This window comes from Micropterus dolomieu, linkage group LG13 (assembly GCF_021292245.1).
Source record: "Micropterus dolomieu isolate WLL.071019.BEF.003 ecotype Adirondacks linkage group LG13, ASM2129224v1, whole genome shotgun sequence".
Classification (NCBI taxonomy): domain Eukaryota; kingdom Metazoa; phylum Chordata; class Actinopteri; order Centrarchiformes; family Centrarchidae; genus Micropterus; species Micropterus dolomieu.
The window spans coordinates 17472967-17487219 of NC_060162.1; the positions used below are offsets into that span (position 1 = coordinate 17472967).

Below are 14253 nucleotides of genomic sequence, written 5' to 3' on the forward strand. Positions count from 1 at the left end.
GGGGGGGGGGGGGGGGGGGGGGGGGGGGGGGGGGTGCAATTCGCAACCCTCACCACTAGATGTCACTAGAAATTACACACTGAACCTTTAAGTAGGATTCAAACCAGTTTAGTACTGTGCCAGAAAGTCCAAGTCCAACCCAGTTTTCAAGTTGCTTGAAGGGTTATTGCTTTAGATTCCCTACTTTAGTAGCACTTTCCTGTGGTAGTTCAGGCTTGTACATCACTACAAAAGCATATTTTAGTGCTATTTACCTCTCAGTTAAACTGGCCTCACTTTTACTGGATAACTGCGCTTTATCTGCACTTCAGTGTCCTTACATGGAAATGTAAAGACACACTGCCAGCGTCAGTGTTGAGAATACAGAGAACAGAAAAAAAAACAAGCATTTACTTCTCTTCCACGCATTTCCACACAGTCATGGAAGGTGTCACACATAGTTATTTCATTAATCTACCTCTGTTGGTCACATATAACCTTGTAGCGCTACCAGCAGTAATCTGGATTGGCAGTACATCAGACCAAAGTCCCACTTTTCTTCTATTGTTCTGCTGCTGAAACCTTCTCACAGGCCAAAGGAATTTAAAAACCAGGGTTTATCCAGTGTGTTTGGAAAGCTACGACAACGGACACATTATCCAGCCCTTTAGTGCATTTAAGACATCAAGAGGCTGCAACCGTTTCTGAAAATTATTCTTCAAAGTTGAAGTGAAAAAAACAACAACAAAATTGGACTTACATCGCATTTTCACCAAACATCACATTTCCCCTTAACACTGGAGTTTAGCCTTCTTGTTTAACCTTCTTGGTGGCTGCTTTGGCAAAAAAGACTACTCGCCATTAACGTGAACGTGCCTATTTGTCTGGGAGCCTTGGAGGAAGTGATAAGAAAATACACATCCTGCTGGAGAGGGATCTGTCTCTGTCAATCAATGTACTCAGCTCATCTCCACCCAAGTCAAAGGAAAACCAAAAGAAAAGCAGCTGTCGGAACCACAGTGCGTAACGAAGGAGGTCCTGACATCAGAGTGTGAAGTCTTGACATCAGGAACAGATCGGACAACAGAGACATGAACATGATCTGAGCCAATACTACACAGTCCCTGCGGGGCCAGTTACAGATGAAAAAAAGGCACCAGCACTGACCCGTGCTCAAGTGTTCACATACCTTACAAACTGAGATAAATACACACACTGTAGCCTAATAGTTACACCTACAAATTGCAGTAAGCTTATTCCTAATGCAGTGTGTTTAAAAAAAGTTAATCTCAGTAACGTAATCTAGGTTGATTCATCGACGTAAAAACTCCGCAATCTAGACAGAGTGAGCGCTTCGATAATTGAAGAACAACGAATGACTGAAGTTTGGGTGCTTTTGGTTTATTTATAAGACACGGTCTAACAGAGATTATGGGGAAACACCTGTTAGGCTACTACTTGTGTAACATCAAATGGCAAACACGTAATTTACAACAAGCATTCTTACCTTATTGTGAGTGTGAAAGTCTTTCCACCCAATCAAGCCTGTTCAGATAATGCGTTTGATCCAGAAACTTTAGTGTAGTGGGGGAGGGAAAGACAGAATTAAAAAAAGATGTAAATCGGTGCAGGAAAACACGCGGCCGCACGCGCGCCTCTTCTCTCTCTCTCTCTCTCTCTCTCTCTCTCGGTGTGACTTTGTTGAGGGGGTCTTCTGGGAAACGGTGACGTATAGACGAATGGAAATACCTTTTGACAATGGTGGAGGGGCGCAATAATTTCAGAAAGGGACAGAATAAAATACACTCAAAACGGATTAAATAAAGTGTGTCAACCTTTATATGCTCTGAGTTTCACTTGTCAGCTATAAGGAAAGCCCCTTCAAGTTCTCCCACGTTCCACCACACACCGTGTTTGGTTTGGCTTGTTTGAGGTGCAGAAAAGTGCACACACAGTCAAAAGAAGGAAGGAAGGAAGATTGTAAACTGTTTGTTTGCTTGAGCTCTGAAATTTACTCTACACTACTTCTGTCTTTTGGTTTTTATATTCATATGTATCCCTGGAGATGCACCATATTGTGTGTTTATTTGTCATGTAAAATACCACATTGTGGTGCCATCTTTTGTGGCTTAATGCAAAGGATGCTTTGAATTACCTCTGTGTTTGATAAAGTTGCATTCCCTTGCCTTTAACATTTGATGATGATGACTTGTCTTTATCTCTCTTGATCTCAGATAAAAGCTTATGTTGCCATTAAACTACTTTTCTAACTCTAACATACATAGGCCTATATGGAACCACCGGGATACTTAGATCTCAAGTGCATTGCCAATAAATGATAAACTAAACTAGAAAAGAATTTTTAAGATTCATGTTTCTCATAAAGAACTGTCAGGTTTGCCCAGTGACAAGAGTAATGTTGCAGTTCAGTCAGTCAGCAGCATGAGTCATCAGTCATGGTTCATAACTTAAGTAAGATTCTCCAGTTAAGCAAATATGTTTTTGGTTTTGTATTGGATGGAAGATTTAAAAACCCAGAGGCCTCCTCCACTGTCGCCTCACAGCAAGAAGGTTGTGGGTTCAAACCCCGGTTCCCCCGGCCTTTCTGTGTGGAGTTTGCATGTTCTCCCCGTGTCCGCGTGGGTTCTCTCCGGGTGCTCCAGCTTCCTCCCACCGTCCAAAGACATGCAGGCTAGGTTAATTGGTGTCTCTAAATTGCCCTTAGGTGTGAATGTGAGTGTGAGTGGTTGTCTGTCTATGTGTGGCCCTGCGATGGACTGGCGACCTGTCCAGGGTGTACCCCGCCTTTCGCCTCCTCCAATCACATCCATTGGAGGTAACACATGTGAAGTTCAGAAACACAGATGTCTCAAGCCACAGTCAGCCAACCACAAGTTAAAGTGTGACTGCTCCAAATTGTCATACTGTTCTTTGTTGAGGATCTGAATTAATGGCAGCTTGTGTGTCTTCCGTCATAAGACAATGCCACATTAAGGAGATGGCTTAGACCTGTCCAAAGATTTATGTAAATCCTTAAAGTGACATTGATATTTTAGGCATCTACCAAACAGCATCATAAAAATACAGTGCAGAATTGATCAACACTAGAGTACTGCATCACAGATGGGACTGACGATGTGTCAGTGTTTGCTGTGTGGATCACAATCTTGTTCCCTATGAAGATTTCCTGTTCCACAAACACTGATGTGACCACAGATCTTCCAACACACCCAAACCACCATGGATGATGTCCTGTGAACCAAGAGATGGTCAGAGATCAACTGGCCTTTTTAAATGTTCAACTGCCAGTGCTCCTACCACTTCTTGTGGAAGAGCTGGTTTGTTATCTGCAGGATGAAACTGGTAGCCTACTGTTGGAGACTTTCTGACAGAAGTAGCCTACTGTGGGTTAAAGCAAGCCTATGTAACGTCAATGTCAGCTACTGACAAGTGAAAATGATCAGACAGTAAATGCTAAAACCTAGTTTAACAGCAGTAAAATTAGTCAGGCTTAGATTTTGCTGTGTAACTATCTAAAGTTTGCTAACTATCTAACATTAGCCACCACAAGCTTCTGGTCATACCATACTGATGAAGGTTATAATAGCAAAACCCCAGAGTAAATATAACTCAGCAACAATGTGTTTTGCTGCTTGTGAGTTCATCATTGTATTTATAAGATAATTAATTTGATATTTCATCTTTCAAAAGTGACATGGACTCACTTTAAAAACAAAAACAGGTTGGGTTATCACTTTTGTCAGAGCACCGAGGCACATTATAGGAGGAACTGTTGTTATTCCAGCATCTATAACCAGTTTGAATATGATCCTAACTCAATATATTAAAGAACCTCAGCCAGACCCATAGCTAAATTAAGGCATGGGTGGACACCATCACCACAGACATCTTCAAAATGCAGCTTCCTGAGGCCGCTTGAGAAATGAAGTATGTGCAAAAATCATTTCTCAGTATATTGTAAGTGGCAAGCTGAACTTGCAACACCTAATATCAACCAGTAGAAGTCACTCTGGAGTGTATTCTTTTCTGTCCCTGTTGTCCACCACCTGACATTTATTATCATATGCAGTTAAATAATGTGCTCTATAAAACTCTCAACCGGGGTCTTTTCAGATTGTGTGCATCTCCACTTTCAATGAGACACATAAAGATATGTCAGTCAATTGTGGTACCAGGTTTGTTCTTGACTTGGTCCTGGGATAGAAAATTGTCTTAAGAAGAGTCCTAAATTTTGACCTATGACCCAGAAAGTTCTTAAAGACTTTGTATAAAGAAGCAAGTAACTGTTAGCTTTAAGTGTGATTTTACGTGCAGACTGTATTTAGTGTTGGAAAATAAGAATACATTTACACTTTAAGTGATACATTTCCAGAACAAATGAAATGAAGCTTAAAAAGTTTCTATTTTTAATTTCTATTGTTTTATTGTATTTAAAATGCACCAGGAGTCTTGTGCATCACAGCTTAGCTAATTTAATTTTTGCACTTTTTATAATGAATATAGATGAAAAATCACAGAAGACTTCCAGGCTGCAGGCTTAATCTCTAATCAAAGAAAAAGAAAATTAAATCATATCACTACGTAGATACAAGGAGATTTTATTTAACATTTTTGTGTACAAACATAGGCTGCAAATGCCTTCCAAACATGTTTGCCCTCAGAATACAGTATTCCTTTTTACAGTTCTACAAGCAGAACACTGAATATTGAACAGGAACAATAAGAGTCAAAAAATTGAGGAAGGTAAAAAGTGAAGTGTTCGTGGTTGGTCAGCAAGTCTCATCCTCAGCTTTCCGTCACAGGTGGAACAAAACAAAACTAGTATTTTTCCCAAAGGTTAAAGTAGTCTAATGATGTCATAGAAGTGGCAGCAGAGGGTCATTTGGAAGTATCAGTATGGAAATGTAGAGATTTGTAACTTTCATATAGAGCAATATGTTCCATATCTCCAGGCTATTCCACAAAAACTAAACCTTTTTTGTTGTATTTACTTGTTGATGTACAGATCTAAGGGAGTGAGGTTATGGAGGGTACATGCAGTTACACAATGAACAGACCAAAACAATGCAGATTTGAGAGCAATATAAGACTATTTTCTCCTCTACCACTTAATGACAGCTTGGCATTTTTTCAATGAGACTAGAGGTGTGCCAGCTCAGTCCTTAACGATCATATGTCAGGCGATGCCACAATAAATTAAACGGAAACCAAATAATGTACTCTCTAGTATAATACATATTATACACAAGTAAGAGAAATCTGAGTTTCGTAAACTCACAAAATCTACCTTTTCAATGGACAAGAACCTGCACCTGTTATTCCGTTAATCAGATAGCTAAACAATCACAGTGGCCAGTCTGTTGTACAACACAAGTAACTACAGAGATGAGCCAACAATGCAGGAGTAAGGGGTTAAAAGATGTCATACACAGTGGTTGTGATTCTGGGACAAAATAGTAACAAACAGTTGTAACTTTAACAGGATGTTCGATAAACAGACTGTAACATAAGACTTACATTTTCCCAAAGAAAGCACACCATATAAAGACAATTTTTAAACATTAATTTAGCTCCAGATGATATTATATCATGAATAAATAGCTCCAGTAGCCCCTCTTATACCAAAACAGGGGCAAAGCATAAATAAATAAGAATAAAAAGGCAAGTTAAGGAGCTGAAACTTTAAGAACTAAAATATAGACATGGGCAAGAAATTCGGTCCTTTGCCCTATTAAGACTGCCTTTACGGTTGGAATTACAGCAGTCAGATGAAGGTGGCAAGTACAACGGGCATGTACAATATGAGCTAAGACCATCTTAATTTTAGGTCCTGTCTTAGTCTTCAAGAGATAAAAGGTGTGTGGCTGTCCTCAGCAAAGGCAACAGGAGACTGAACAACGCTTCCACTGTCAGCGTTTCCGCTGATGTTTAGAGTACGACAGGCGCTAAACAAAAAAAAGTGTCGAGGCACAATAGGGTAGAGTAGTGTAGGCAATCGGGACTTGTTATATAAAGTCCACGGATGAACGAATGAATAAATTAATGGAGGATTCATTTCCCATCTCACATCCTAAAATACAGATGATGAAACAATGTGTGCATGCTACAGTAGGCCAGGATTAGTGGAATTACATAATGGCAGTAAAAGAAAAGTGAAGGCATGAACACTTTCCAAATCAAATCTCAAACATTATTATTTATGTGGTTGACACAATGATGGTGTTTTATCTATATTATCATGTGCAAAGTGAGTGTAAATGGCTTAACATGTTAGAAAGTCGATATGTATATGAAAGAAAAGACTGCTCTTACTTTTAAAGTCTAAAGACATTTATGTTAATAACATTTACTCATATATGCCCCCTCTGCATTATCCTAACCATGGACACAACCACACACAAGCCCTTATCACATCCATTAACTCGGTCAATAGGACAAAGTTTTATGCCCAAAATATGTGTGGGAAACAAACCTTTTTATTTACTCATAAAGGATAGTCAGGTGCCCATTTGAACAATGACACAAGTTTCGCTTGTTGTAATCATCATACTGTTCATACTGGCTTCATAAAAGGTCTCTTCCTGAAGCACTTTCAATGTAAGCAATGGGGACAAAGTCCTAATTCTGTGCAATGAGCTGTGGTGAAGGGGTTTTAAATAAGAGGAAATTTTGTCCTAAAAGGATTGTAACTTTTGAGGATAACCTCTTGATCTGATAAACTCGGATTGCTGAAGCCTTAATATTAACTTCAGTTAAACTTTGGGTCTTTTTTCTCATAGAGCAAGGACTGTGGATTTTGAGCCAAATCCCTTCCAGTGGAAGCTCAGGAAGGGATCTTTTGGCCTGTATGAACATGAGTGAATGATTACGGCAAGCAAAACATATTTCAATGTTCACATGGGAACCTGAATAGTGATTTGAGACAAACTTAAAAAACTGGGACCTATCCTTTAAATTGGCCAGAAAAGGACATGCTGTAATAATGTAAACCAGATACACACGAGTTACCAACATCCCAAAGTCTATGACACATTTGTGAACAAGACAGTAATAACAAGGGAACAAACAAAAGGGGAAAAAGGGAAATCAAAGTCAATAAAACATGCCTGCATGTTAAATTAAGGACATAGAAATTAAAACGAGTATCAACAAAATATCTTAAGAGCTTTCCTTTAAATCGGCCATTGAGTTGGACACCTTTAGGCTTAATGGGATAAAGAACAGTTAAAGGGACAAAGACTTATTGGGACATTTTGCCATACGCAATGAGATAAAAAAAAGTTAAACAAAATATTATTCCTTCATTAAAACCAACTTATATGCTGTAGACATATATGCTGAGTGCTCAGGTCACTTGATTTGTAGTATAGTAGTTCTAACATTGCATGAGTGCACTTCTGCAGCCACAGATTTAATGGTACAAATAGAGACAACGTCATATGTGTGTGTGTGTGTGTGTGTGTGTGTGTGTGTGTGTGTGTGCTGTATTATGACATTGCATAATGTCTACACTAGACAGGCGTTAGTGTCTGGATGTGGGACGTTGTGCTGAGGAACACCCAGCAGTTAAAGAGCTTGTGCCTTTTCCACAGCAGCATACAGTAATGTAACTACAATGTGTGTGTTACCTTCATAATAATAACCTAAATGAATAATTGACATGGTCGAATGGAACAGCTGAGTAGTTTCTCTAAGAACAAGGCTAAATCCTGCTTATTTACTGCAAGACTCGAAATCAAGGCTAAGACCTACCACTTTCTTAATCAAACAGAAAAAAAGTTCACATAGAAAAACAAACTGATTCCTCCCCCCAGGCCCCCAAAATAAATTACAATAATAGCAACAATGATTATACTGTTAAACCAAAAGAAACAAAAAAATTAAACTTTAAGATTATGTACATACTGTATCTGGAAATACAACTGCTTCCTTTTCTCCTACAAACAAATGACATTAATTTGGCAAGACGTCCTATATAACAGTAAGAAGGACGTGTCATCAGCAAAGACACAGACACAGACAATTCCTATTTTAGAAAATATATTGCTTCCTGGATATTTAAGCTGAAGACTACCTTGAGAAACAAACAACACAAATAAAAGAGGAAATTTGCTGTTATGATCGGAAAAACCGCAGGCAGTCAGATTGCAGTGTATTACTAATCATCGGGTTCCTTTTTTTTTTTCTTACACTCCCTCTTTGAGCTGTAGAGTTTGTCTCTGATTCCAACAGGGGGTTTGTATACGTTGTAAACACATGGCTTCCTGACACAAACAAAAAAAAGCCAGTATCGTGGCAGCTTGAAATTTTTATCTCCCACAAACAGCACAAATGTATCCTGGTCTTCTCAATGTGCTGAGATTATGTAAGAAACAGTTAGAATTTTCCTCAGCAGGTCATGAAGCAATGTGTTGAGATTGATAAACATATTTCGCTGGAGTCTCGAGCTGATGATTGTCCAGAATAAACACAGACGGAGAAACAATGCCCAAACAGAAAAGATACACCGCAATTCTGATTTGTTGGCAAACTAATTCAAGAATGAACCTATCCTGTTCTCTTATGGACTGATTGTGACAATTTCTTGATTTATGAACCATACTGTCTACAAGCTGTAAAGGTTGAATTTGTTAAGACCAACAAAGGGCAAGGAGGAGACATGTAGATGGTAGATGTACCCACACCATCACTGAAGGTACAAGGAATCACACTAAATATCAGGTAATGAGAGATATGAATGGCAAGGACCTCGCATCCTCTGAGCTCCAGCGGCCCAATGGCGCCCTCTTGTGTTTCATGGGTCGCAGGCATCGCCAGAGACAATCCTTCGGAATCTGGTCAGTCAATTCAAAAACATACTACTATAGGCTCACTTTGAGCCATGGTCCGTGTATTTTTCACTCCTTCATGGTCAAAGTCTCACGCCAGCAGAGTCAATGTTAGCTCTATACTTCAGTGGAGAAGAGGATGCTCTGTCGTTTACTGTCTGGGGTGGGGATCGTCTCCAGCTGGAGGAAATACAGCAACACCTGGACCTGCAGGGAAACAAAAAATGGAAGAGAGACACATTTGTACAACAGAAATTAGGTTTTGGTTCTTCAAGTTTGCATTTAGCAGAGCATCTTCTAATTAAAATTAATTTTTAATTTAAAATTAAATTCAGTTAAAATGCCAGAAGAAGATCTGTGTGACTCACCTGGGCCATAACTTCCAGGGACCAGCTGTCCCCCATGCTGATGGGTTGGGTGGGATTGGCGGGGATCTTGCTGTCCTTCTCGGAAGGCCTCAGCAAGGTCGGCCCAAACACCGTTGCCAGGTTGTGGAGAGACATCTTGTTGATACTTTCCTTCTCTGCCACCCTGAGGAGAGGAAGACGGACAAGTCCATTAGCGGGGTAAATAGAGGACCAGACCACATGCAGGTGATGTTTATGTGCAGTGATAGATGTAGGTAGGTTGGTAGGTTTATTGTCATAATATAACAAGTTATAGAGTGAAATTGAGTTTTGTAACTCCCTTCTACTACATAGCAGACAATATACATCAATGCAAAATCAATTATATAAAATAGTAAACAGAAATAAACTATAATCAGTGGAGCAGTGCTGAGGATGAATTAGAGTTTAAGAGTCTGATAGTTTGGGGGAAAAATGTGTGTGTTGTGTGTGGACCTCTGGCATTTATTAGATTCAACTAGTGTTGAAATGATGATTTGATTAGTTGGTTGACAGAACAATGCCGATATTGGAGTAATCAATTCAATTATTCATTAAGTAAAAGTGGAAAACATTTGCTACTTACAAGCTTGTGTTTCATAATTATTTATTTATTATTTAGGCCTTTAGTATGCTTGTTGCCTGATCAGATAGCTTTGGAAACCTCCCACCCCAAACTCCCTGATAAAAATAAAAGGGATGGCTGTGTCCGATCATTTCTATAACCCTCCCAAACAGACAATCCAACATTCAAATCACGCTCAGCTGTGCAGAGGTGAGAAAGTAAGCAAGGTTTGAATTTCTCTCTCTTGCTCTCTTTTTTCTTTCTCAACACAACTATGTTTGTCACATTTCTGTGAACAACAGAGTTCAACACTATGAACGTCCTCCAGGCAAGACTGTCTGACAATGTGCACCATACTCCCTGTATTCAAGCAAAATATGATTACCACTTGTCTATGACAGCCTGCTTTTCACTTCTCCTTTGAGCCATTATAAACACATTAGATTTCCAACGTAGTCAGACAACATTTGATCTAGCTCTTATCGAGCAGAATCTGACCCTAATTTTAGAGTGAACCCAATTTGGTTTTAAAATGTTGGCCAGACAAATTCTGAAGGCATGACCTCAGGCTCTGGGGACTTGACAGTTCTTGCTATTTTCTGAGATTTTATAGTCTAAATGTTTCATCCATTAATTAAAAAAATTATCAACACATTAATCCATAATGGAAATAATCATTTTATCCCTACCATTTACTGCCGTTACCAACAAATATAGAACATAGCTTTGCCTTTATCAATATAAATAAAGCGTATATGTATCAATGAGAAATAGGTTTTGTCTTATCATTTTTCAATCTCCTGTTTGCTTAACTACTTGACAATCAAGAAAAGCTATAACATGCATCAGCAAGTTTTAAATATAATATAAACATTAGATACCACAAGGACTCAAATATTTAATTAAAATCTATGTTGAATATGAATGGATCTGCTTGTGTGTGATTTATGTATATTTTTATGGCTTTGTTCTATCTGTGTGAACACTCGTGTCTACATATTTTACAAGGGTGTGTGTGTGTGTGTGTGTGTGTTTACTTGTTCCTACCTCTTCAGGTGATCCAAAAGGAAAAGGAATGTGACCAAGTTGGGTTCTGGCAGCGACAGCAATAAGTTCAACATACAGCTCTCTTTGGCAACACTATCAGAGAGCGCTGCACAGGACAAAAGGAATTCAGTTTTTACATATCCTGGAAATGAAAGAGTTATTCTTGAACCAAATTATAAATTTAATTAACTGATAATTAGCTGCGTTCCATAATGTCAATAGCCTAGAGACTTACTGATGCCACCTGCAAAATTGGGGTAGAGCTCATCAGTGAAGAGTGGTTCTGGCAGCTCTCTGAAGTACAACTTCAAGGTCCCAGCGATGGCATTGACGTCCATCTCACTCATCATCACCGACACATCTTTATGATCTGCAGGAAAGCAACGACAATAACATGAAGACAGGAGGTTGCACGATGACAAAAGGAGGATGATAACACAGAAAACATCTCGGCACAAGCAGCAGTCGCCATGCGTCCTATTGTTCAGTATCTAACCAAACAGAAAAGTACACAAACCCCACACAAGATAACGTTTACAATTAGCACACAAACACAAAATGCAAGTTCATAAGGAATTAGCCCACAAATCTGGTTAATCGGTTCACACCAGAGAAAATTCCACATGTTAACAAGCAGTCAGACACAGAGTTACTGTAAGGATCACCTGAACAGAAATAGAAAGATTAGAAAAAGGGTTTCCTTCAGGCGATGGCCAATAAATCCTCTCAGCCTTCTGTCCTAGAAATGCATTGCAGTTACAGTATTATAACCACAACAAGGGATGTAAAAACAATCGATATTTATGGCAAATACATTTTTATATACATATACATATTGTGCATCTTCGAATACACAACAATCTTTTAGAACTCACACTATTTTTCAGTTTATTCAATTGAATCTAATTCAATGTTATTTACATAGTGCCAATTCATAACAGAAGTTATCCATCACACTTTTCAGAGAGCAGATCTAGACCATACCTATGCAACATTATTTACAGATACCCAACTGCCACCATGAGCAAGCGCTTGGTGACAGTGGCAAGGAAGAACTCCCTTTTAACAGGCAGAAACCTTGAGTAGAACCTACTCCATCTAGCTTCTTTGAAGGTTTGGGGATCTTAAAACAGGTCTACTAAATATAATTCCTTCATGAAAAGACACACATCGAGGATCTGAACAGAAATATGGTCATGTTGACATGTGACAACAGTACAAATTAAATACTTAACAGCTTTGTCACATAAAACCTGCACAAAGCATGTACTATATATAGATGAAGGCTATACTCACTGGTGTCAAAGGCGGTCTTCAAGGCCTGAATGTCAGTGGCGACTCCCGATACTCGGTAGATGCCCACCTCCTCCATACCCCTCCTTTCAATCTCCTCTAGGCACTGCCGGACAATATAGGGCACCTTGGAGCGTTCTCGCCTGGATAAAGACAAACATCAATGATCACCAAACAAAGGAATTTTTATTGAGTAAAACACAAACCAGCAGGACTAGTGAATACATGACGAAGCACTAAATGTTTTGTTTATTGAGACAAAAGGACAGAATGATCAAGACTGATTGTTGTGTTTTGTCTTTGCTTGTATTTCAGAAAAGTTTTTATTTACAATGCTAATTGATTTTTTCTGGTAAATCTAGTTGACCCGCTTGTAATCTTAAATCTTAATTAATGTCACTAATCACTAACAACAATGGCCGCAAACACACAACCGACCGATGCTTCTACTGCATGTAGTACTTTAGTCCAGACTGTAACATCTCAACAACTGCTGAATGGATTGCCATGAAATTGTGTGCACACATTCACGGTCCTCAGCTTGTTGATGTTAGCATTATCTCAAAGCACTGCTACGCACAGCTTCACAGAGCTGCTCATGTGACTTTAGGCTCCTCCCGTCTGAACGTCAGTGGAGAATACAAATGTGCCCTTGATGCCTGACAGACTGAGAGAACCATGGATAACTGTCAAAACAGATGATTACTCTACAATTAGGTAGCTCCTGTGTGTTTAAATGCCAACTCACTTGGTCACTGTAGAGATCTTGACCCCAAACACGCCCATGGGTTTCCGCGAGGGCATCCTCTTCAGGCTGAACTCTCGGCTGGTGAACTTCATGGAAAGTTTGACCTCGATCTGACGCAGGAAAAAAGGACTTAAAGTTAAAACAGGTTTACAGAGTGAGAGACCAATCTACGAGCCTGAAATCCATCTGCAATAGCTTTTCATGATCTTAAGGAAATCCTGCCATGTTAAAACCAGATGTAGACTTCCCAGAGACATCAACTGCAGAAACTGTTTAGAATATTCCTCACCGCTGTGTGCTGCCATAACATAAATATAAGGCTGTATTGGAGCTACGCAACACTGACACCTACTATGAGTATTTTGAGACAATAGATAACTATCAATGTACAATAAATGTGTCAATCTTTTACATGTTAGGAGAGGAAATGCAGGAATGTACTCTGATAAAAGTACTATTACTGTGATCTACTCACCCCGTTCATGGGAATAACTGTTCTCTGCCAGTCTTTGCCTTGGAGAGTATGAGGGTCAAGCTGGGTGGAGAACAAAGACAATATACTGTAAGTTAGCATCATATGTTTTTTTGACATTTCATAGTGGTATTTCATTTGAGCTAAAGTGATATTTTGCAGTTGAATATCATTTGTAAGCTGTTTTGAAAAGTAAACGAATAAAAAGTACATTTACTTAGGTACTATACTACTCCTGCACTCAAGTGTTTCCATCTTCTGCTACTTTCTACTTCTACTCCACAACATTTCAGAGCCAATTATGGCTTGTTTGACCCTACTACATTTACTCGACACAGCTGTAGTTACTGGTTACTTTTGACATTAAAACTTATGATAACAATACAAAATTTTCATTTTTCATTTCAATAACTGTTTCAGGCCCAAAGGTAAATTTGTTTATTGTGGTAACAGGTGATGAAAAGCGTGACACATTCAGGTCACGCTTGAGGTCACTTGTAGGCCCAGAAGTAGATTGATCCTTGACTCCTTACACATAGCTCTTTGCGGCTGTCCCTCTCCCTGTCAGGGTGACGGCAGCTGGGTTAATAGGGAGGAACTGTTGTTCCGGCTCAAGGCTAACAGATGACGCATTTCTTGAATGCATAGAGACTGACTGTCTCCATTTAGAATGTTTTGCATGTAACCTCCAGCCTCCAATGTACCTTAGGGCAAGGCATTAGACGCTGACATCCCGTAGATTAGCTGTACAGATTTAGGCCAGTTAAAAATTGCCTTTTAGGGATAGACCATATACAGTGTTGGATAGCTGATGGATAATTTTTGTGGACTAAGAGGCATTCTTCAGATTTGGTGTTGGCAATGCATTGTGTCTGCACTCTGTAATGCTGATTCTGTGATCTCCTCAGCTGAGC

The 14253-nt window shown here is 39.3% G+C and overlaps 2 protein-coding genes across 6 annotated transcripts in view; both read right to left on the reverse strand.

Annotated features, from left to right (window-relative positions):
* Nucleotides 1-1594, reverse strand: part of adora2ab (adenosine A2a receptor b) — a 12037-nt gene extending 10443 nt beyond the window's left edge. The window contains exon 1 of the mRNA XM_046066615.1: nucleotides 1487-1594. The gene's annotated coding sequence lies outside the window, so the exon portion shown is untranslated. The remainder of the gene's footprint in view (nucleotides 1-1486) is intronic.
* A 2988-nt stretch (nucleotides 1595-4582) lies between these two features.
* The window catches only part of LOC123981621 (breakpoint cluster region protein-like), a 92820-nt gene continuing 83149 nt past the window's right edge, over nucleotides 4583-14253 (reverse strand). For all 5 annotated transcript variants that reach the window (XM_046066612.1, XM_046066607.1, XM_046066609.1 and 2 more), the window contains 7 exons: nucleotides 13343-13402; nucleotides 12868-12977; nucleotides 12123-12262; nucleotides 11062-11196; nucleotides 10827-10932; nucleotides 9197-9359; nucleotides 4583-9035 (listed from right to left, as the gene is read on the reverse strand). In XM_046066612.1, the coding sequence (XP_045922568.1) occupies nucleotides 8946-9035; nucleotides 9197-9359; nucleotides 10827-10932; nucleotides 11062-11196; nucleotides 12123-12262; nucleotides 12868-12977; nucleotides 13343-13402 (804 nt within the window). In that variant the 3' untranslated portion in view covers nucleotides 4583-8945. The remainder of the gene's footprint in view (nucleotides 9036-9196; nucleotides 9360-10826; nucleotides 10933-11061; nucleotides 11197-12122; nucleotides 12263-12867; nucleotides 12978-13342; nucleotides 13403-14253) is intronic.